The sequence below is a fragment of the Phoxinus phoxinus genome (genome assembly GCF_949152265.1).
Source record: "Phoxinus phoxinus genome assembly, chromosome: 3".
Lineage (NCBI taxonomy): Eukaryota > Metazoa > Chordata > Actinopteri > Cypriniformes > Leuciscidae > Phoxinus > Phoxinus phoxinus.
In genome coordinates this window covers 36,910,000-36,932,085 of record NC_136878.1, presented here as the reverse complement: position 1 = coordinate 36,932,085, position 22,086 = coordinate 36,910,000, and the positions used below count along the sequence as shown (strand labels likewise).

At 38.9% G+C, this 22,086-nt stretch overlaps 1 protein-coding gene across 1 annotated transcript; it reads left to right on the top strand.

Annotated features, from left to right (window-relative positions):
• Positions 1-864: 864 nt before the first annotated feature.
• ccnb1 (cyclin B1) lies at positions 865-3,958 on the top strand. The gene is made up of 9 exons (XM_079606772.1): positions 865-1,116; positions 1,547-1,687; positions 1,765-1,863; positions 2,248-2,430; positions 2,507-2,665; positions 2,746-2,982; positions 3,061-3,201; positions 3,277-3,387; positions 3,496-3,958. The coding sequence occupies exons 1-9, from the start codon at positions 1,096-1,098 to the stop codon at positions 3,595-3,597; spliced, it is 1,194 nt and encodes a 397-aa protein (XP_079462898.1). The 5' UTR covers positions 865-1,095; the 3' UTR covers positions 3,598-3,958.
• The last annotated feature ends 18,128 nt before the right edge of the window (positions 3,959-22,086 follow it).

Sequence of the window (22,086 nt, the reverse complement as noted above, 5' to 3'; positions counted from 1 at the left end):
ATATTTTAATAATACCTCTTATTTTATTAATTAATAATGTAGTATTTACAGGCAAGGTCTTTGTAAGCAAGGCATTAGTCCTGATTTGTGGGTTAGCAGGGCAAATGAAATCACAGTTATTTTGTTTTTCTAATAACATGAAGTATGGGATCAAACAATGAATACATGTATCAAACCACTGATACAAATGAAAAATTAAAATATGTGCACTTTAAAATTATAACACGTGGAAAAATTAATTGGTCATAATTTTTTATTTATTGTGGTAGGCTACTGGGGGAACGTTTTTTTTTTAAAGTCGAGGTTTATCTGTCTAATGTGCAACACAGCAACAGCAGTAGGTCAAGTCCTCTTCATTTATATAGCGGTTTTAACAATGTAGATTGTTTCAAAGCAGCTTTACAGAGATAAACGTATAATTTAAGGTAACAGATTGAGATCTGTCAATGAAAGGTTTATCATTGAAAGAAGGACATTTTAGATGATACAGATAATATTAGCTTATGCATTTAGATAAGTCTATAAAAAACATTAGTGTGGTATGTGCAATTGTTTAGGTGTGTGCAAATTATATTATTAAATTTAATTAGTAGCAGTAGTAAATAGTTGTATCATTTATTGATGCATTTACTAATAATTATACTCTTAATATAATATTTAAGCGTTAGTAAGTGTTATCACGTTAGAAACATAAGAGGAACTTAAGTTGGGTTTTCTCAATATGAGCAATGTTGTTTACAAAGTTTGTGAAAATGTGTTTTCACAAACAGTTTTTGTGGTAACGCAGTTGCAGACACGCTCCGCAGCAAAAGGTGGCAGTAGAAAGCACGCAAACTCTAGTACACAGTACAAAAGAACCAGTTCGACTGGTATCCCCGCCCCTGGGCGTCACGTGGTCATAAGTTGTCCTAGTAACGCATTGAAATCAGGTGCGACTGAGCCAATCGGAGCTCATTGATTTTCGAACCCAGCGAATCACGTTCGAAAGAGCGACAATTTAAACCACAGAGGAAATGCAATGCTACATCGAGCTCGCTTGAGTAGAATCAACCAGTTTGTTCATCGAGTCACAGCAAATAATCCTCTTCTGAAATAATGGCTCTCCGTGTCACAAGGGTAAGTTGTTTTTAAATGCCTTTTTCTTTATTCTTTGGAACTCAAAGTGTATGTGTGTTAGATTTAAAGAACAAATTATTTGTCCTATTTAAGTTGATATGGGAAAACCATATAGCCTATGTGAAATGTGTTATCTTGCGCGTTAGTGTGGTGGTTTTTAGTTTGCTATGTTCTATCAAAAAGCTTTGTGCAAGGTCTGTATAATAGGCAGCACGAAAACCGCATGCATTTCAGAGTCTTAAGTTAATTAGTTCACATTTAGTGGTAACTGGTTTGTACTGGTGTGCTTTCGGTCCTCGTGTGACGTGTTTAAACGCGTTTCCTCGATTTCAAGCGATATTTCTACAGATTTAGCACTTTTTAATGTCTCTCATAACCAATTGCCCTACTCATAATGCAAAACTGACCCCTGACCCATTGTCTTGAGCAGAACACCCGCCTTGCCAGCAGCGAGAATCAGAATGCTCTGCCCGGAAAAGCAGCTGTAGCGACCAAGCCCGGACTCAGACCTCGGGCCGCGCTGGGGGAGATTGGCAACAATCCACAGGCACGACCTGCTTTGAGGAAGAAGGTAAGTGCCGTCTCTTCTCCGGGCAATTCCCATTTCAGCTGCCTTTGTCTCAACCATAACATATCATTTTGAAACAGGAGGTGAAGGCTGCACCCAACGTGGAGGTTGTGGCTGAGAAAGCGCCTGTGGTTCAACTGCCCAAAAAGGAGTCTCCTAAAGTGAAGCATGACGTTCAGGTGAGCAGTAAATGCGAGGCATTTACATGGTCAGTTTACCAGAATATAAAGTCAGTAGTGTGGGAGCTGCTGCCCACATGACTACAAGTCAAGGAAAGGGTAACGTTAGCTTGACATGGACAGGTTTTTTGGTTCAAACTTGTGTGGGTTTAATCCTGATGTGTTACAACAACGGCCATATTTGCAGACTAGCTTTTTATTATTATTTTTATGAATGGTAATAACTGTTTCCCTACTGACAGCCTTGTAGTTCTTGTATTAACCAGCATAGATTAATGCCCCCTAGTGCTGGCTCTGAAGTGTTTGGATGTTGCTGCTATGCTCAATTAAGTATCTATTCTGCTACCTTAATGCAAAAAGATTCACTTCAGCTTTCCATTGCAGATTTTGTCTGAGCCTTCATCTCCTGTTCCCATGGAGACCTCTGGCTGTGCTTCGGATGATCTGTGTCAGGCGTTCTCTGACGTTCTGCTTAATATCAAGGATGTGGATGCAGATGACTATGATAATCCCATGCTTTGCAGTGAATATGTCAAGGACATCTATTTGTATCTCCGTCAGCTTGAGGTTTGCAGAAAATATGCTTCGCTGGTTTGTTATAATGCTGACATGTTCGGAAAGGTGAGCTTTTCTTCTCTTGTAGACCGAGCAAGCTGTTAGGCCGAAATATCTGGAAGGAAAGGAAGTCACAGGAAACATGCGTGCCATTCTTATTGACTGGCTTGTGCAAGTTCAAATTAAGTTCCGGCTGCTTCAGGAGACCATGTACATGACTGTTGCCATCATTGACCGCTTCCTTCAGGTGCGTCCCTTTCCAGTTTTGTTTCACTGCATGGTGTTGTGGAAGGTTGTTTTAATAGCCTCCACTTGTCTCTTGATCAGGATAATCCAGTTCCAAAGAAGCAGCTCCAGCTTGTTGGTGTAACAGCCATGTTCATAGCCTCAAAGTATGAAGAGATGTACCCACCAGAGATTGCAGACTTCGCCTTTGTTACTGACCGTGCCTACACCACTGGTCAGATCCGGGAGATGGAGATGAAGATCCTGAGAGTCCTCGACTTTGGGTTTGGAAGGCCTCTTCCACTACAGTTCCTCAGGAGAGCCTCCAAAATTGGCGATGTAAGCTGGTTACCCATATTGTTTCAGTCCTTCTGAGGTGTTCATGTCGTGTTGACACTAATAGGGTTTGTTTTGCAGGTTACTGCAGAGCATCACACATTGGCCAAGTACTTCCTGGAGCTTACCATGGTTGACTACGAAATGGTCCACATTCCTCCCTCCCAGGTGGCCAGTGCAGCTTATGCCCTCACCCTGAAGGTCTTCAGCTGTGGTGACTGGGTAAGTTCTTGGATAGTCCTGATTGTTCAAGTTGTGTCGCTATTTTTATCTGACATTCCACTTGGCACTTTACAGACCCCTACTCTTCAGCATTATATGGGCTACACAGAAGAGATGCTAGTTCCTGTGATGCAGCATATTGCCAAAAATGTTGTGAGGGTCAATGAGGGGCTTTCAAAGCACCTGGTAAGTGGCTTCCATCTGATAAGATGGCCTACTCTACTTTGGCCTGAGTAGCTTTTTAGTGTCTAGATGTTAATGTTACCCACCTGAAGAGTTTGCTTTTTTCTCCAGGCTGTGAAGAACAAGTATTCCAGTCAGAAACAGATGAGAATTGCCTCAATTTCTCAGCTTAAATCCTCCTTGATCAAGGACCTGGCCAAGCAAATCTCATAGAGTGTGTTGGGTTATGATCAAGAGACTTAAGCACTGTGTGCTGCCTTGTAAAAATTGTAACTTATGCATGCTTTTACTATTGCAACTTTTATCATTGTTTTTACAGGTAATTTTCTTTTATCTGCACTGCCATGTCCTAGTAAAGATATCCTTTAATGTTGATGAATGTTTCAAAGTTTATGCAACCTTGTACATTTGAATTCAAATAAACGTTTTAACATTTTACACTTAATTGATGATTCATGGCTGAAGTTGTTTAATGGCTGATATTTCTGGGTTTGAGATTGCTCACTGTTTTTTCAGAATTCAAGTAGGAGTCAATCCCTTTTGCTATTTGTGATTTCATCACTAAATATAATTTAAATCCTATAATCAGTGACTGCTTTAGTGCTTTTAAGACAACTAACTTTTAGGTGCCCATTACTAACCCATTTTCTATTTTGACTGTCTTGATCTACCAATATATTTTACAACTTTTTTATTATGATTGCAAGTATTTAACAGCTGGTTGGGCTGTCAAACCAACCACTTTTGATTTTTACTTCGTAATGAGTCTTTGATAGTCCATTCCATTGTTTCAGTTAACATTTTGGGGGCCAATTCAACTGCTCATTGTCTAAGTAGCTACTATTCTAACTGCAGACTAGAATAGGACTAATTTTCTGCACTTTTAAAAGAAAGCAATTTAATGCTACTGATAAAAGTTGCAGTTTCTTGCTTGAGCACATTTGCATTTTATTATTTTACTTGCAGATGAGTGCAACCAAATTTATTCTGTGAAGTACAATTACAAATGTCAAAGATTAAGTAGGCTTCAGTTTTCTTTGTATTAGCAAATAAAGGTTTCAATCTAAATTTTACAGAAATGTCTTTCTTGAAAATGGCATTGTACTTGTCAAGCAAAACATTTTTTACAACGTAAAATTACCCATAGTTTCCCGGGTTGTTTTATCAGCTAATTGATGCTCTAGAGTGAAATATAGGGGTGGCCTGTAGGTGGCGTTCTTTCACTATTAATCATGTCAGATTATATACGCTTTGCAAAAGTAAACAAAGGAGCTTTTTTGCAATTTTATATAATTTGATTTAGCGAACATGGTTTATTTTTTTATTGTTTTTAATGTAACTAACGTTTATCATCGATTTGTCTTATGCTTAGGTCTTATTTCTACTGTATTGTTTTAAGGGCATTTATTTAATTCAACCCACACAACGGGACAACGTCTGTCGGTCGATCCAGTGTTGTAGGTGGAAAGCTGAATGGGCAATATGAGACACACCACACTATATTCAGTCATCTGCGTCAATGGACACTCCAACACATAGGCCTATCATTCTCTTTCCATGATCAAGTCATTCACTGGAACCCTAGTTTATGCTATGGATTAATTTCATGCAATACCTCAAAATAACATCACAGATATCATTAATTTGTGACAGGCTTAAATGACTGTCTGGGGTATAGCTGCATTTCCAACAGCTTAACACAATTTACAGTTTTCCTTAATATACATTGGCCTACAACACACATAGACATTGCTACAAATAGGCTATGGTGTTTGTCTTTTTGTGTAGGCTAGTAGCCTACTGACTTTCCCCAGTAAACTTTTACTGTTGAAATATAAAACACTTTGTGACACACATAGCAGGCAAAACTGACATTCTTGCACAGTAGCCTACTAGTCAACATAAAATAGAACAAAAAAATTAATATGTATATAATAAACATTTCCATGGTACTGTCATGGTGGGGGGAACACATCTAAAATATTTGACCATGGCTCACTGACAAAAAAAAATATATTTTCAATTTGTTGGCATTGGCCAATTTACTGATACAATAACTAGGTTTTGAAGCACTAATTAAATGTTATGGGTGAGATACTTTATTTTGTAGATGTGATGCAATACAAAACAGTTGTGACAATTGCACTTACAGTTTAGAAAATGATGAGGCTGTATCACAATTAAATTAAGTCAAAGCTATCAAGAAAAACTGTAAAAGCCTATTTGGGTTGTCCATTATGTGAAGTGCACTGAATAAATCTCGAGACCTCATTTAAAAGATATTCAGATCTTAACACAAATAAATTAACATAGCCTGTTGGGGAGACTGGGGCTAGTTGTCACTTTTTACCATCAACTAAAAAAAATCACACTAGCACTATATATGGATTGACACATATGAACAATTTAAACTAAAACCATTATGAAACACCAAAATTGTAAAATATGACTAAATAAATCAAACCATTAATTTGGCCAAGAGATATTATAATTAATCAGTTGATTTAAAACTTTACATTTAAAATAGAAAAACTTGCTCTGAACTCACATTTTGGAAAAATACCCTTATTCTGTTCAATCTTTCAGTTCTACTATTTAGTTCAGTTATAGTTGACTCTTGTATTAATCGACATTTGGCTCAAAACTACATAGTCACTGAGATGACCCTTGTGACAGCTTCCCCATATGATCATATGTCCTAATCTCCCCTTTTTGAGAACAAGGATGTGCACACAGCTGCTGCTTCTTATTGACTAGGCTTCGTTCTTTAAGAGGGAAGGACTTACCTTCTTTGCTCCACCCTTAGCGGTTATGCTCTTCAGGGACCGGTGATAATGAGTCTCAGTTTCTCTGGCAGGCTGCGCTGGTAAATGCAGGTCCGGGCTGAAAACTCATACTTGCATGCTGAGGTCATGACTGGCCAGGGAGATCAGTTTACAAGACAGATTCCACGTGAAAAGAAGAGCCATAGGGCTGCAGTTCAAAAATTCCGCTCCAGCACTAAAATGGATTTCATTGTACAGCCTTGATCGTCTGCATTACGCTATCACAACGCTCCCAAAGCAAAACAACTAACATATAAAGGAAATTCAGTCAAGCACTCTATTACAAATTGATTTGGCCCTGACATCTGTTCCTTATGAATGCTAATATAAAGCAATACATCTAACTTCTTTTTATATAACAATAATTGGTTATTTGCCAAGTACGACACGTTTCTTTTTTTGTTAGTCCTGGATCAAAATTTTTGCCAAGATACCCTATCCTTCACCCTTGCCATGGTAAAACAAGGATAGCTACCTATTAACTAGTGCATAAAATGGATATTCTATGTTCAGACATGGCCTGGCAGTTAATGTGCCAGTGCCAACATGTACAATGGTATTTATGATCCGATGACCCATTTGAGTCTGGCTCAGGTCGTATCCTGACCCTTTGACCTGGTGATTTAAAATATGTAGTATATATTATTATATATATTAACTATTCACACTTGGGACTCCTAAATAAACGTTACAATGTTTAATATGAAAATAAATGTGAGATTTGATTATATTTTGTCTTCTCAACTGTTATGTGATGTTTATTTATGTATATGACGATCACAATTTACCCACGAACAACAGGATAGAAAGCACACCTGAGGTGAATTAGGCAATGAGAGAACAGTGTATGATTATCATTCAGGCAGCATTACAGGTCAGAAGTCAGATTGGATCGGAACATTCAATATATTTATCCAGTTCAATCTGATTGAAGATCGGAGTCATCAGGCCGCTATGGAGACGGCTTTGTTGAGGATCAGTGCCGATGGCTGACGTGTCGATGAGGCCTTCACAGGGGAGAGTCTAGTTGACACAATCTCTGCTGACACTTCAGGGATGCGTTGTGGTCCTGTCTAGATAGTCCACCATCTGATCTGGATCCGGCCCAGATCCGGCTGACTACAGTAAACCGGGATAAACAGAAAGACTAATATTAGCGTTGATGCCATTCTTCTTATGATGTAACGAGTACATCGGGTGTTATAGGAAGTGTTCCCAGTCCCGGCTGACCTAGTTAATGCAGCCTAACAATCATTTAATTGATTTGAAAAATTGAAATGCATAATGTGTTATGTGTATGCCAGGTTAAAGAGATGTGTTTTAAAGAGAGTGTGTCTGCTTCCCGGACAATGTTAGGAAGACTGTTCCAAAGTTTTGGTGCTAAAGGAAAAGGATCTACCGCCTCCAGTTGATTTTGATATTCTAGGTATTATCAACTGCCCAGAATTTTGAGATAGATGTGAAGGACTATAATGCGCTATGAGTTCGCTCAAGTACTGGGGAGGGAAACCATGTAATGCTTTGTAAGTAATCAGCAAGATTTATAAAATAATATAAGATACAATTTATACAATGTTTAAGGAATAATTCACTTCAAAATGACAACTCTGTCATCATTTACTTATTCTCAAGTTGTTTCAAACCTGTATACATTTCTTTCTTCTGCTGAACTCACAGGAAAAATTTTTTAGAATGTCGGTAACCAGACAGTTGATGGACGAGTAAATGATGACAGAATAAAAATTTTGAAGTGAAATAATCCTTATCAGGGAGCCAATGCAGTGTTGACAGCACTGGGCTAATAGTATGGCCATACTTCCTGGTTCTAGTAAGAACTCTGGTGGCTGCGTTTTAGGCCAGCTGGAGTTTGTTTATTAAGAGTGCAGGGCAACCACCCATAAGAGCATTACAATAATCTAGCCTTGAGGTCATGAACACATTAACTAATTGTTCCGCATTTTGGCATTGAGAGAATGTCGTAATTTAGATTTATTTTTAAGATGGAAGAATGTGGTTTTACAGATGCTAGAAACATGGCTTTCAAATGAAAGATTGGTATCAAAGAGCACACCCAGGTTCCTAACCGACGACGAAGACTTAACAGAGCAGCCATCAAGTGTTAGACAGTATTCTAGGTTATGTGGAAGTTTTTTGTCCAATAATTAGAATCTCTTTTGTGTTTTTAGTTTTTTTCAGAATTTAGTAGTAGGAAATTACTAGTCATCCAGTTTTTTATATCAGCTATGCATTCTGTTAATTTTGTGAATTGGTAGGTTTCGTCAGGGCGTGAAGAAATAGCTGAGTATCATCATCAGCATAAAAGTGAAAACTAATGCCATGCTTCCTAATGATATATCCGAAGGGTAGCATGTACAGAGTGAACAGCAACGGTCCAAGTACTGAGCCTTGTGGTACACCATACTGAACTTTTGATCGATGAGACATCTCTTCATTAACTGATAACTGTCAGATAAGTATGATTTAAACCATGCTAGTGCAATTCCACTAATGCCAACATAATTTTTGAGTCTATTCAAAAGAATGTTGTGGTCGATGGTATCAAATGTAGCACTAAGATCCACTCAAAAATGGGTTTCAAAGTGCAAGCTTCTGAAAACAATATCTTTATTGTTTCCATGTTAACCATACAAATGTGAATTTGTGAAAACGGTGGCATGCGTATTACGTGTTCAGGCATCACCATCACCAAGTGACATCACCAACTACTGGCCTGGCATGTATTATACAGCGTTTTTTAAATTGTTTTCGCGGATCCATGTGAACTAAACCTTTTTGTTTTATCATTGTCATGTAAACCTGCACTTAGAGTTTTAAATAGCTGAAGATAATAAAATGTAAAAAAGTTTATTTTTATCGCTTAAATAAAATCATTTCAAGATGTGTGAAAATTAAGTTTTAATATCTAACTCAGTTTGCTTCTTAAATCTACCTAGGTTATTATTTTTTGCAATTGTTGCAATTGCAAAAAGCTTTGTTTTTCCAAAACTATGACTTTTTAAAGGATGCTTACATTTTTTTTAACTAAATGCTGATTAAGAATAGCATTTTTTGCAGTGAAGAGATTGATCTCCAGTCTGCAGATAGATTACTCTAACCGTGTCTCTCCTCTCTCAATCTAAACAGACCTCGGGAACCCATTTGAATGAGGTGCTGACACAACCATGTGGAGTGGACGGAGAGACACTAATAAGAGCACAGATGGCAACTGGGTTGCAGTCTCTCAGAGCCTGGAACCCCTTGCATAAATAAACACAGAGGCATTCATTTTCACAATTTATAGATTTTCAAGTAAAAGCCCAATGTGCTTCCTGAACTTTACAGACCTCTGCTGTTCTATGGCACATGAAGGGAAGAAAGTGTTCTTTTGTGCCTAAGTCTTAGTGTTTGGTTTCATTCAGGTGTGAACAGACATTAAGACTTTGGTGATTTGACACATCATGCACCGTGCACATGGTTTTCGGTTTAAATTCTTTCTTTTTTTATTGAAATATCAAAGCTTTTCCATGCAAACAAGCATGATGATGAACAGTTGTCAATTTCAGATTTAATTTGGTTTTTGTTTAATTCATTTGTTGAAAATAGTTTTTTCCTTCCTGTGGTAGTGTCTTATCTTGCCTATAGGTGAACTAGTGTGACGGCACTGCCAAGACTGAAATCCAAACAAATTAGATTCATGATGCCTTTGGTTGTGTCAAGTTATTTAAGTAGCAGAACTTTCAGCAACTTAAAGGCTAAATATGCCTTTTCTGTCTGACTGGCACACTTCTACTCCTACAGTCAATCCCAGACTCTACTTATTGAGTTTGAGGAGTTTCAAAAAGAATAGAACCACCAGTAATTTCTAAGTTTAATCACCCTATTTGCAGTCTCAGTCTCAGTCTCACAGAATTAGTTTTACAATATATGTATGTAAATAAATTGTTACTTCACATGTTATCTGTCATGTTTATGGTCTCGGAGACATATCGGGGTCATATATTGAAATCATATCAACCTAAAACACTGTCTAACTGTCATACTGATGGCTGCTCTGTCAAGTCTTCGTCGGTTAGGAACCTGGGTGTGCTCTTTGTTTCTAGCATCTGTAAAACCACATTCAATTCATTATATTCATAACTTAAATTATATTTTTAAAAACATATCTAAATTACGACACGCTCTCAATGCCAAATGCAGAACAGTTAGTTAATGTGTTCATGACCTCAAGGCTAGATTATTGTAATGCTCTTATGGGTGGTTGCCCTGCACTCTTAAAGGATAATTCCGGTATTTAACACCTTGAGTCTATATTGTAGTTTGTTTTGGATGAACAAGAGTGGTGGACAACATTTTTTGACAATGGTTCCTCTCTCGAGTTTTTGACTATAAAAGAATTGGCCATGGACCCATTTAACATTGGAGTCAATGGGCATGTCCGAAAATGTCATTAAAACCACCTTTAACATTAGTTTTCAAAACTGTGCAACTCACCGAGTGATTAGTGATGTTAGTTGATGCTCCAGAAACAAAAAGTGTTGCGAAATACAGTTTCTGTCGTGTTTTATTCGTCATTTTGTAAAATCCCATTGAATTCTGTTGAAGGACTGAGTGCTCGTTAATATCATAGACAGTATATAGGTTAATATAAATGCGCTACCGGAAACGGAAAGGGGGCTGTTTACATTTGGTCGATGTAGTCTTTTTGCTCGCTTCCGTTTCTCATAAGGCTAGCGAGCAGAGCAACTGTGCTCCGGGAGAGTAAGCGAAATAAACAAACAAAACCTTCATTAATTGTTACTTGTAATATGAAGTTGAACTCGACTGTGACCGTGAGTGTCCCGCGAGACATAAACATCGGTTATCGCCATCAAGTGGTCGGGAGTGTGCTAACGCTTCAGATTCAAATATTGAGCGGAAGTTACACAGCTGTGAAGTTTCTGAAAAAATTGTTCCACTATAGCAAAATAAACGGATTGGAATCATATATTGCGACGATATATTGTTTATAATCATCAACGAACACCACTAACCACTCGGTGAGTTTAACAGTTTTGTAAACGAACATTATTGGCTGTTTTAATGACATTTTCGGACATGCCCATTGACTCCAATGTTAAATGGGTCCATGGCCAATTCTATTATAGTCAAAAACTCGAGAGAGGAACCATTGTCAAAAAAATGTTGTCCACCACTCTTGTTCATCCAAAACAAACTACAATATAGACTCAAGGTGTTAAATACCGGAATTATCCTTTAATAAACAAACTCCAGCTGGCCTAAAACGCAGCCACCAGAGTTCTTACTAGAACCAGGAAGTATGACCATAATATTAGCCCAGTTCTGTCAACACTGCATTGGCTCCCTGATAAGGATTATTTCACTTCAAAATTAAATTTCTGTCATCATTTACTCGTCCATCAACTGTCTGGTTACCGACATTCTTCAAAATATTTTCCTTTGTGTTCAGCAGAAGAAAGAAATGTATACAGGTTTGAAACAACTTGAGGATAAGTAAATGATGACAGAGTTGTCATTTTGAAGTTCGGTATTTTACACTTAAAGGCCTGTTTTCAGATCGTTTCTGATGAAATAGAACGGTTAAGATCGTAGTTTTTGTCCAACTCCATTGACTTGTTTTGGATGTGCTGTGAGGTACGGTATTACAAAAACTACGATAAAACCTGTTGGAAAGCATCTTTTGCAGCGATTTTTGTGTGAGCATATCAGTGAACACCCCTGACTACTCGGTGAGTTTCACGTCTTTGTAAACGAAAGTTTAATGCATTTTAGGAAGGATTGTTCCAGTGCACCTATGCAGCCATTGTGGAGGTGGGGGGGGGGGGGGGGGGGTGCTACCACAGAAACCGAAAATTCTCGGGACAGCAGCATGTGTCCAAATTTCAATCTTAACCGTTCTATTTCATCAGAAACGATCTGAAACCAGGGCTTTAAGTGTAAAATACTGAACTTGTCCTTTAAACATCATATAAATTGTATCTTATATTATTTTATAAATCTTGCTGATTACTTACAAAGCATTACATGGTTTCCCTCCCCAGTACTTGAGCGAACTCATAGCGCATTATAGTCCTTCATCTATTGCGATCTCAAAATTCTGGGCAGGTGATAATACCTAGAATATCAAAATCAACTGCAGGCGGTAGATCCTTTTCCTTTAGCACCAAAACTTTGGAACAGTCTTCCTAACATTGTCCGGGAAGCAGACACACTCTCTTTAAAACACATCTCTTTAACCTGGCATACACATAACACATTATGCATTTAAATTTTTCAAATCAATTAAATGATTGTTAGGCTGCATTAACTAGGTCAGCCGGGACTGGGAACACTTCCTATAACACCCGATGTACTCGTTACATCATAAGAAGAATGGCATCAACGCTAATATTAGTCTTTCTGTTTATCCGGTTTATACCGGATCTGGGCCGTATCCAGATCAGATGGTGGACTATCTAGACAGGACCACAACGCATCCCTGAAGTGTCAGCAGAGATTGTGTCAACTAGACTCTCCCCTGTGAAGGCCTCATCGACACGTCAGCCATCGGCACTGATCCTCAACAATGCCGTCTCCATAGCGGCCTGATGACTCCGATTTTAAATCAGACTGAACTGGATAAATATTTTGAATGTTCAATCTGACTTCTGACCTGTGATGCTGCCTGAATGATAATCATACACTGTTCGCTCGTTGAGTTACATAAATGAACAATCACTGAACTTACTAAGGCTGCTGGACTATGACACTATAAAAATATGCATTATTTTCCTGTTATCATTGCAAAGCTGCTTTGAAACAATCTGTATTGTAAAAAAACACTATAAATAAAGGTGACTTGACTTGATTTTCAAAAGTTTGCATTTTCAGGCCCCCAAAACGCTGTTGTCATGTAAATGAACGACCAAAGCGCACAATATTTCATAGAGGATAGGATAAGTCATTAAATCGTTAATGAGGGTGTGTCTACTGGACACTTAAATGAATATACCATGAAAAAAAAAAAAATCTCTATCATAAAAAAACTGCTTTTTTTTTTGCTGAATGTCATGAACAAACAGGTCCCATTGCATCCGCTTGTCAGAGAAAGTGTTAACGGCAAACTGACGGCAATATCTATGGACTCTTGAGGTAAATCAGCTGAGCTAGTTCTGTTTATTGTTGCCGTTCTATTTAATAATAATAATAATAATTTGTTACATTTATATAGCGCTTTATCTGAGACCTCAAAGCGCTTTACATAGAAGGGGGGAATCTCCTCAACCACCACCAATGTGCAGCATCCACTTGGATGATGCGACGGCAGCCATATTGTGCCAGAACGCCCACCACACACCAGCTTACTGGTGGAGAGGAGACAGTGATGAAGCCAATTAGTATATATAGGAGGATGATTAGGAGGCAATGATGGACAGAGGCCAAGGGGCAAATTTGGCCAGGATGCCGGGGTTACACCCCTACTCTTTTTCGAAGGACATCCTGGGATTTTTAATGACCACAGAGAGTCAGGACCTCGGTTTAACGTCTCATCCGAAGGACGGCGCTCTTTTGGCAGTATAGTGTCCCCGTCACTACACTGGGGCATTAGGACCCACACAGACCACAGGGTGAGCGCCCCCTGCTGGTCTCACTAACACCTCTACCAGCCTCTATTTGATTTTAATATCTAAATTAGTGAGAAAAAGAAAAATGAAAAACCTTTATATATCAATCTGCATATAGACATCGGTTATGCTCATCTTTGCTCACATCTTTAAATGTATTTTGAATAAAAAATTACTTTATAGTTAACAATTTAAGCACATACAAAAGACCTGAACCGGAAGCGATGTGACCAATGAATATACAGTGTAGATCAGTGTATGCAATCTGTTTTTACAGAATACGGAAGTTTGTTCTGCATAATCATATTTTTAACTCATAAATTAGTCTGAAAAAAAAGAATGTACATTCAAAAATGTATTTACAATGAAACTATAGTCTATTTTACTCCATTGTATTTGTTAGACATTGGTTGTGTTTGGTATTCTGTGGTAACTAACAGTTTATATTGCATAGAGTTTAATATAAATTATTTATACAGTAAATATTTGTTTGATTTGAACAAACACTCAGTTTTAAACTTATATTAAACTTAGGCAAGTGAATGATGCCTTGTAACTGTAAAGCAGGGATGGACAGCTGTGGTCAGCCACTGTCATCACTGATCCGTGTAATGACTGTTGACTGTATTGCACATTCTAAACTGCCATCAAGCCGTTTTGACTTTTGAAATTGGAACTACTAAGAAATCAGTTCTTGATATCAACAACTGAATTTGAATGGCAGCCTATGGTCACATTTAACTAGTGAAAAAACAATTACAAATATCAATAATTACAGTTTTTACTATTGTAAATCTAATTTCTGATATCAATAATTAGTATTTTAAATAGTGAAAATTTTATTGTTTATATCAAGATGTCATATCCTTCAAGGCAATTTTTCCTATAAAATCATATAATTTCCTATGCAGTAGAACGTGTGATCTTACTGGAGAATACCAATTTCACGAGTTCACACTTACAAATAAGTTAGATAGAATAAATGGTATGCATATTTGGCGTGCTGTCCGGGGAGAGGGCTTTGAGCTCGGATATTGGGCCCAAACGTACTCCCCCCGTATTGCTGGTTAGGAAGTAACCAGGCGAGTGTGAGAAGATGGGGTGGTGGAGGGATGCTGAAAAACTGTCAAAGAATGTTGGTGAGTCAAATGAGAATATATATAGGTCTCCACTCATGCTGATTGGATAGACGTGTTGATTACTGATTGACAGCTGGTTGGATTACATGTTGACAGCTGGTTGGAATGATGTGATAATTGGATCAATTATTTGAACGTGCTCCTCTCGAACTTTGTTAATAAAACATCATATGGCGGCGCAGTGGCTTCACTTTTTATGGCGTCATGAGCAATCCAGTTCTCTATGTAGATCAGTGACTTTCATGCAGAATTTAGCTCCAACCATGATATAAAACAAACATGCCTTTAGCTTTCTAGTAATCCTGAAGACATTGATTAGCTTGTTCAGCCGTGTTTGATTAGGATTTGCACTAAACTCTGCAGGACAGTGGCCTTCTGGGACCAAAGTTGCCCATCCCTGCTGTAAATACCTTAAATTGTGCAGACTATTGGTATGCTATTATTTTGTTATCTCTTTTACTTGGCAGATAATGAAAGAGGAGAAGGGTGGGCTCTTTTGATTTGAACCGGTAAGTAATCACCCAGCAACCACCCAGAACCAACTGCATAGCAACACACTCAGAACACATTATCAACCACATAGCAACATCCTGGCATCATGCACAAGTGGATACCACTGCAGATTACATTACATTAAGCAAGGTGTCTTTGTAAAGGTATATAAAATTGTACCAAAATGTAACTAGTGAGACCGCAATTTCAAATCATTCACTTGGGGGAATGACAGTGAAGTTTATTGATCTAAATGGGTGGCATCGTATTGACTCCATTGACTCTGCCATGACCCCACAATGAGTCATGCAATCATGGTTGTATTGTTGAATTGTGGCTTGAATCATTTAGCTGCAATCCCTATATAAACACAGATGTTTGGCACCTCTTCCTCAATAGTTAATGTGGCAAATCATATTTCTAGTTCAAACTTTACATTTTCCCATCTTTTAAGTTGCCTCAGTGGAGAAGAAAGATATGTTAATGATTAGGTAAGGAGATATGATGTCATATTACATTTCTTACACATTATACATAAAAAAAATCTCACATTAGACCTTTAAACCTCTGGGGTCGGCAAACGCTCAACGTGTTTTGCTCGATTTTTTTTTTCCACATAGCAGCAAAATAGACTTAAAATACTTTATAGTTTATGGTCATACAGACTTAAGAAATATGAAAAAATAAACTGTAAAATGTATATTTGTTTGTGTCCACTTACAATCGAAGCAAAACATTGTGTTTTGTAAAATAAAGAAAATAAACAGGGTGTGTTTTCTGCCTCTGCTGTCTCTGTGAACTTTTTTTTCTGGAGCATGTCTCTAAACTTAAACAAATGTCAGCGAATTCTATTCACCCATGCATGAGCAATATGTCTTCATAATCATTTAAGTGTCTACTATTAAATGATCAAATTCAAAATGAAAACAAGTATTCTCTGTTTGTGTAATCTGTATGAAAGCAACGTGAGGTACAGTTTTTCAAACGAGTCAATTCGCCTTTGGCTAAGCCACGCCCTAGAATGTAGATTTACCAATCACAGCGCAGCCAAGAACGAGCTCCCACAGAGGGTCCGACACTTTTTCACGGCGCTCCATTGACTTCAACGCAGGTGGCTCATATTTTTGGTCTCGGCAGGCTATTACGTCGTCGTTTTATTAAAAATATGGTTAAACGTTGTGCCTGGGGCATTTGTAACACAGATACGCGTTTCCCAGAGAGGTTGGAGGGGGGTGTCCGTTTTTCCCCCTTCCCAAAACTGAAGTTAAATACTGACAAGTGTTGTCTTTGGATTAAACTGTGTGGACGTCCTCTCAGTCAGCGAAACCCCTCAAGGATCAACAAGCACACTTTTGCTCTAAGATACATTTAGCTTTTAACCTTACTGTGAAGTTATACTAGTTAGACAGTTTTATGCTGGTTTAGGTTATGATTTCGGTTCTCTACCCTAATTGTTGATACGCTAGCACACGCTGCTAATAAATACAACTTTATATTCGCGTAGTCCGTTTGCTTTGTAAATAATAACGATTATAGAAGTGAATAGAGACCTACCCAGCTTTGCATGAACAGTATTTCTCCTGATATTGTTAGTCCCAGCATCCGTCTCGATTAGGATATGCGGTGGTTCATTTTTTGACTGTGACCGTTATGCTTTTGCCTCTATTTGGATGCCTTGTTGTTGCTTGCGTTTCACCTTTATGTCTTGAAGATAGCCTTCGAACGCACACTGAGCCCCTTTTGCCTACTTCTATCGGACACTTTATTTGCTGCTTTATAAAATTTCAGCAGGAAGAGCCGTTACAGCATAAGCCATGTTGATACCAAACCAGAGCCCAGATGAAGTTGTCGGAGGTAGCAACAGTAACTAAGGGGGGCGGGGCTTAGCCAAAGGTGAATTCATCTTAATTTACATAGCGCTTTTAACAATGTAGATTGTTTCAAAGCGGCTTTACAGTAATAAATGGATAATTTCAGGTAACAGAGATTGTTTTGTTTTTATAGCGGTTCTTGAATCAAGATATTTTCCAGCTAAAGTTAGTTTTGATTGATTCACTTCCGCCGCAAGGATCATTAGTTATTAAATTAGAGACTGCTAAGACGACATCATTCTCTCTACACAGACTTTAAACGCGAACCTGTGAGAAACGCTGATGGCGCTCACGTGCTCATTAAGAATTAATTCTATAGTTATGCGCATTTGAATATATGTGCGCAGGTTTGTAATTCCCTACAAACCAAGCCTTAAACTACTTGTCTGGCCTTAACATTTTTAAACAGAATTTTATCACTTTGGGGTAGATACGCAAAACCGAAATTATCCCGACAACGCTTTATCTGTAGAGTGATAAAGGGATCCTCCATAGGAAGAGGCTAGTTGGTACTTCAGCACTGCGTTGTCCTTGGGTCCGGGCAAAAGTCCTTCGTCAGATCTGGATACGGCCTGGATCTGGCAGACTTGCGGGAAAACCTCGGGATAAACAAAGACACTAAAATGAGCGTAGATGCCATTCTTCTTATGATGTAACGAGTACATCAGGATTTATGGGAAGTGTTCCCAGTTCCGGCTGACCTAATCTATGCAGCCTAACATTGAGCTATATAAGTCTATAATGTATTATGTGAATGCTAGGTCAAAGAGATGTGTCTTTAATCTAGCTTTAAACTGACAGAGTGCGTCTGCTTCCCGGACAATGGTAGGAAGACTGTTCCAAAGTTTTGGTGCTAAATAGGAAAAGGATCTATCAACTGGCCAGAATTTTGAGATCGCAATAGACGTGAAGGACTATAATACGTTAAGAGCTCGCTCAAGTACTGCGGTGCTAAACCATTTAGTGCTTTGTAAGTAATCAGCAATAATTTAGAATTTATACGATGTTTAATAGGGAGCCAATGCAGTGTTGACAGAACCGGGCTAATATGGTCATACTTCCTGGTTCTAGTAAGAACTCGAGCTGCTGCGTTTTGAACTAGCAGTAGTTTGTTTATTAAGCGTGCAGGGCAACCACCCAGTAGAGCATTACAATAATCTAGGCAGCCTACAAAAACCTTGAGGTCATGAACGCATTAACTAATTGTTCCGCATTTGTCAATGAGAGCATATGGCGTAATTTAGATACATTTTTAAGATGGAAAAATGCAGTTTTACATATACTAGACACGTGACTTTCAAATGAAAGATTGGTATCAAAGAGCACACCCAGGTTCCTAACCGACGACGAAGACTTAACAGAGCAGCCATCAAGTGTTAGACAGTATTCTAGGTTATTACGTGTGGAAGTTTTTTGTCCAATAATTAGAATCTCTGGGGGGGTTTTTCTTCAGAATTTAGTAGTAGGAAATTACTAGTCATCCAGTTTTTTATATCAGCTATGCATTCTGTTAATTTTGTGAATTGGTAAGTTTTGTCTGGGCGTGAGAAATATAGAGCTGAGAATCATCAGCATAAAAGTGAAAACTAATGCCATGCTTCCTAATGATATATCCTAAGGGTAGCATGTATAGAGTGAACAGCAACGGTCCTAGTACTGAGCCTTGTGGTACACCATACTGAACTTTTGATCGATGAGACATCTCTTCATTTACTGCTACAAACTGATAACGGTCAGATAAGTATGATTTCTTTTCATTTAAGTATGATTTAAATACAATTCCACTAATTCCAACATAATTTTCGAGTCTATTTAAAAGAATGTTGTGGTCGATAGTGTCAAATGCAGCACTAAGATCAAGTAACACTAATAGAGAGATACAACCACGATCGGATGATAAGAGCAAATCATTTGTCTCTCTAATGAGAGCTGTCTAAATCCGGATTGAAAATCCTCGGATTTCTTGCTAAAAAGGAAGATACGTTGAGTGAAGATACTGCCTTTTCTTGTATCTTTGACAGTAAAGGTAGATTCGAGATCGGCCTGTAAATGACTAATTCTGTAGGATCAAGTTGCGTTTTTTAACAAGCGGTTTAATCATAGTCAGCTTAAAAGTTGTTGATATGTATCCTAATGACAAAGATGAATTAATGATATTAAGAGAAGGATCTATGACCTCTGGAATTATCTCTTTAAGTAGCTGGGTCTAATTGTAATGATACATCTTCTGATGCTAAGCTAGGGCACATCATCAGTGATTTTCCTGATCTCATTGGGTGTTTCGGGTCTTTCGAAACATCAGACACCCTCCTTCAGGCGACCCAACTGAGGTTGATCAGGCCTCAGCTTGTGCCCTAGCAGCATTTAACCACGGATACGCTCTTTTGATCCAGAGCCACCTCAAAGCCTTCTCTGCAGCCTCTGTTCTATTGCTAATAGCCCTTCTCCTTCTCTCACCTGTGACGCCGAGTGCAGTGTAGGCCTCGTAGAGGGACTTCCCTGCAAATCCTCTGCACCCCACCTCCACAGGTAAGCACAATGCCTTCCAGCCTCGGTTGTGGCAGTCGTTGACGAGGCCATCATATTTCTGCCTCTTCCTCTCAAAGGCTTCCTCCATTCGGTCTTCCAATGGCACAGTGAGCTCCAACATGACCAGGTGTGGTCTCCACAACATGCTGGGGGAACTTAAGCTGTCTGGCCAAGTCCACTTTCAGCTGCTAATCCTGTGCAGTGTTCAGAAGCCCTGCTGTTATCCTGGAAGATCTTTTTGGCCTCTCTCCGGCCCTGATGAAGCTGATGGTTTGCTTGGAGGGCTTTGACCTCCGGCAGCTGCTGATGCTAACCTATATGCTCTCTGCAATTGTTTTCAGCACCTGGTCATGCCGCCAGCGATATCGGCCTTCCCCCAAAGCTCTTGGGCAGCAGCTCAAGATGTGCTCAAGGGTCACCTTTCTCTGGCACAGGGCACATCCTGGTGTATCGACCAGACCCCAGGTGTGTAGGTTGGACGGGCTGGGGAGGACGTCATAGACTGCCTGGACTAGAAACTTGATGCGGTGTGGCTCTGCCCGCCAGAGGTCAGTCCATGTGATCTTCCTCTCCACAGCTTGTTCCCATCTAGTCCAGGCACCCTGATGTGCCATTCCCACTGCTTTGCTGGACCTCTCCTCCTCCACCGCTGCCCTCACCTCGCTTTGAACTAGCTGTCTTCGCTCCTTCCCCCAAGCCTTGTCGAATCTGGGCCCTTGAAAGGTTCCTAGCCCAGCCCTTCCTCTGGCCACTGCTCCCACTAGCACACCATGGCGAAGCCGAGACTCTGCCTGGTCTACTGCATACATGTTGTCGATTTAGATGATTTAACGAGTTCAGAAAATTCTTCCTCTCCTATAGCAATGAACGAATTTGTTGTCAGGGAGACTACAATGCACTGCCTGATGAAATACTGTAGTAGACGGTTGCATAGTTATAATTTTCTCCCTAATATTATCAATCTTGTACGTAAAGAAGTTCATAAAGTCATTACTGATGTGTTGCTTGGAAACTTCTGGGTTTGAAGCTTTATTTTTCGTTAGTTCAGCCACTGTTTCAAATAAATACCTAGAGTTTTGTTTATTTCCTTCTAATAGGGTTGAAAAATAAGCAGATCTAGCAGCTTTTAAGGCCTCTCTGTATGCAATCGTGCTCTTTTCCCATGAAATGCGAAATACCTCTAGTTTTGTTTTCTTCCAGTTGCTTCCATTTTTCTCCATATCAGTTGGTTTGGATATATTGGTGGTGGCTTTTCTTAAGGGAGCAGTACGTCTTAATCTTTGTGGCACACCACTGATTCGTTGTTTGCTCGGTTTGGTGCCTGTCGGAAAGGCACACTCTTGTCAAAGCAAAGGTTGGCTCATTGAGTGGTCGATACCATTGTACATGCATATTGTTCAGCAGATCAGACAGTTCCAGCATCCATTAAATGCCATTCAAATCGCAGTGGCTACTTCGTGGGCTGCACTACTGGGTGTGCCTCTCTCTGAGATATGTGAGGCAGCCACATGGGCATGACCTTGTACATTGACTGTCTTTAGCGGTGTTCCACTATTCAGAGAAACAGAACCGGCATTTCATTGTAGGGGGCGTAACTTGAGGTAGGGGGCGTAACTTGAGGTAGGGGGCGTAATTAGTAGGGCCGTGGTTTGTAGTACTGCGGGTCGCAGTCGGACACACTTTGGAATTTTCGGTAGAGGGCGCTTCTACGCATCTTCTGAAATAGTATAGAATCTACAAATCAAAACACAGGTGAAGAAGAAGCAGAAACAAGTGATAGAAGATTAATAACGCAAATGTAAAATAACGCGATCATCAAACATTCAACAGCATGTAAATCAAAACTGCCTATCTACCGAATTAAATGTCGACCCAGGAAGGGTTAACGACGGTTAAGATTTGAGGCTATTAATAAATTCGATGTGCTCCATCTGTGTTTTGATCATCGGTCTGAATCCGTGTTCTGACAAAAATGAGTCATTTAAAGAAAACTGACAAGTATACTTGAAGTATAAAACTATTAAACTAACTGAGGGTATATTTCAAAGTTTAGTTTCTTAAACTAAAAAATGTGCTTCATATTTGACTAGTAAACTATCAGTATACCTAATTTCACTTGTAGTATAATTGCAGTACAAACAAAAAACTTATTTGTAAACTAGTTGTGTACTCAAAGCGTACTACTGTTATACTTAAAATATACATAAAAGTATACTTTTATACA

Coding starts and splice junctions, on each gene's coding strand:
- ccnb1 (XM_079606772.1), top strand. CDS start 1,096: ATGGCTCTCCGTGTCACAAGG. Junction 1,688..1,764: donor GACCTGCTTTGAGGAAGAAG/GTAAGTGCCGTC, acceptor ATTTTGAAACAG/GAGGTGAAGGCTGCACCCAA. Junction 3,202..3,276: donor TCTTCAGCTGTGGTGACTGG/GTAAGTTCTTGG, acceptor GGCACTTTACAG/ACCCCTACTCTTCAGCATTA.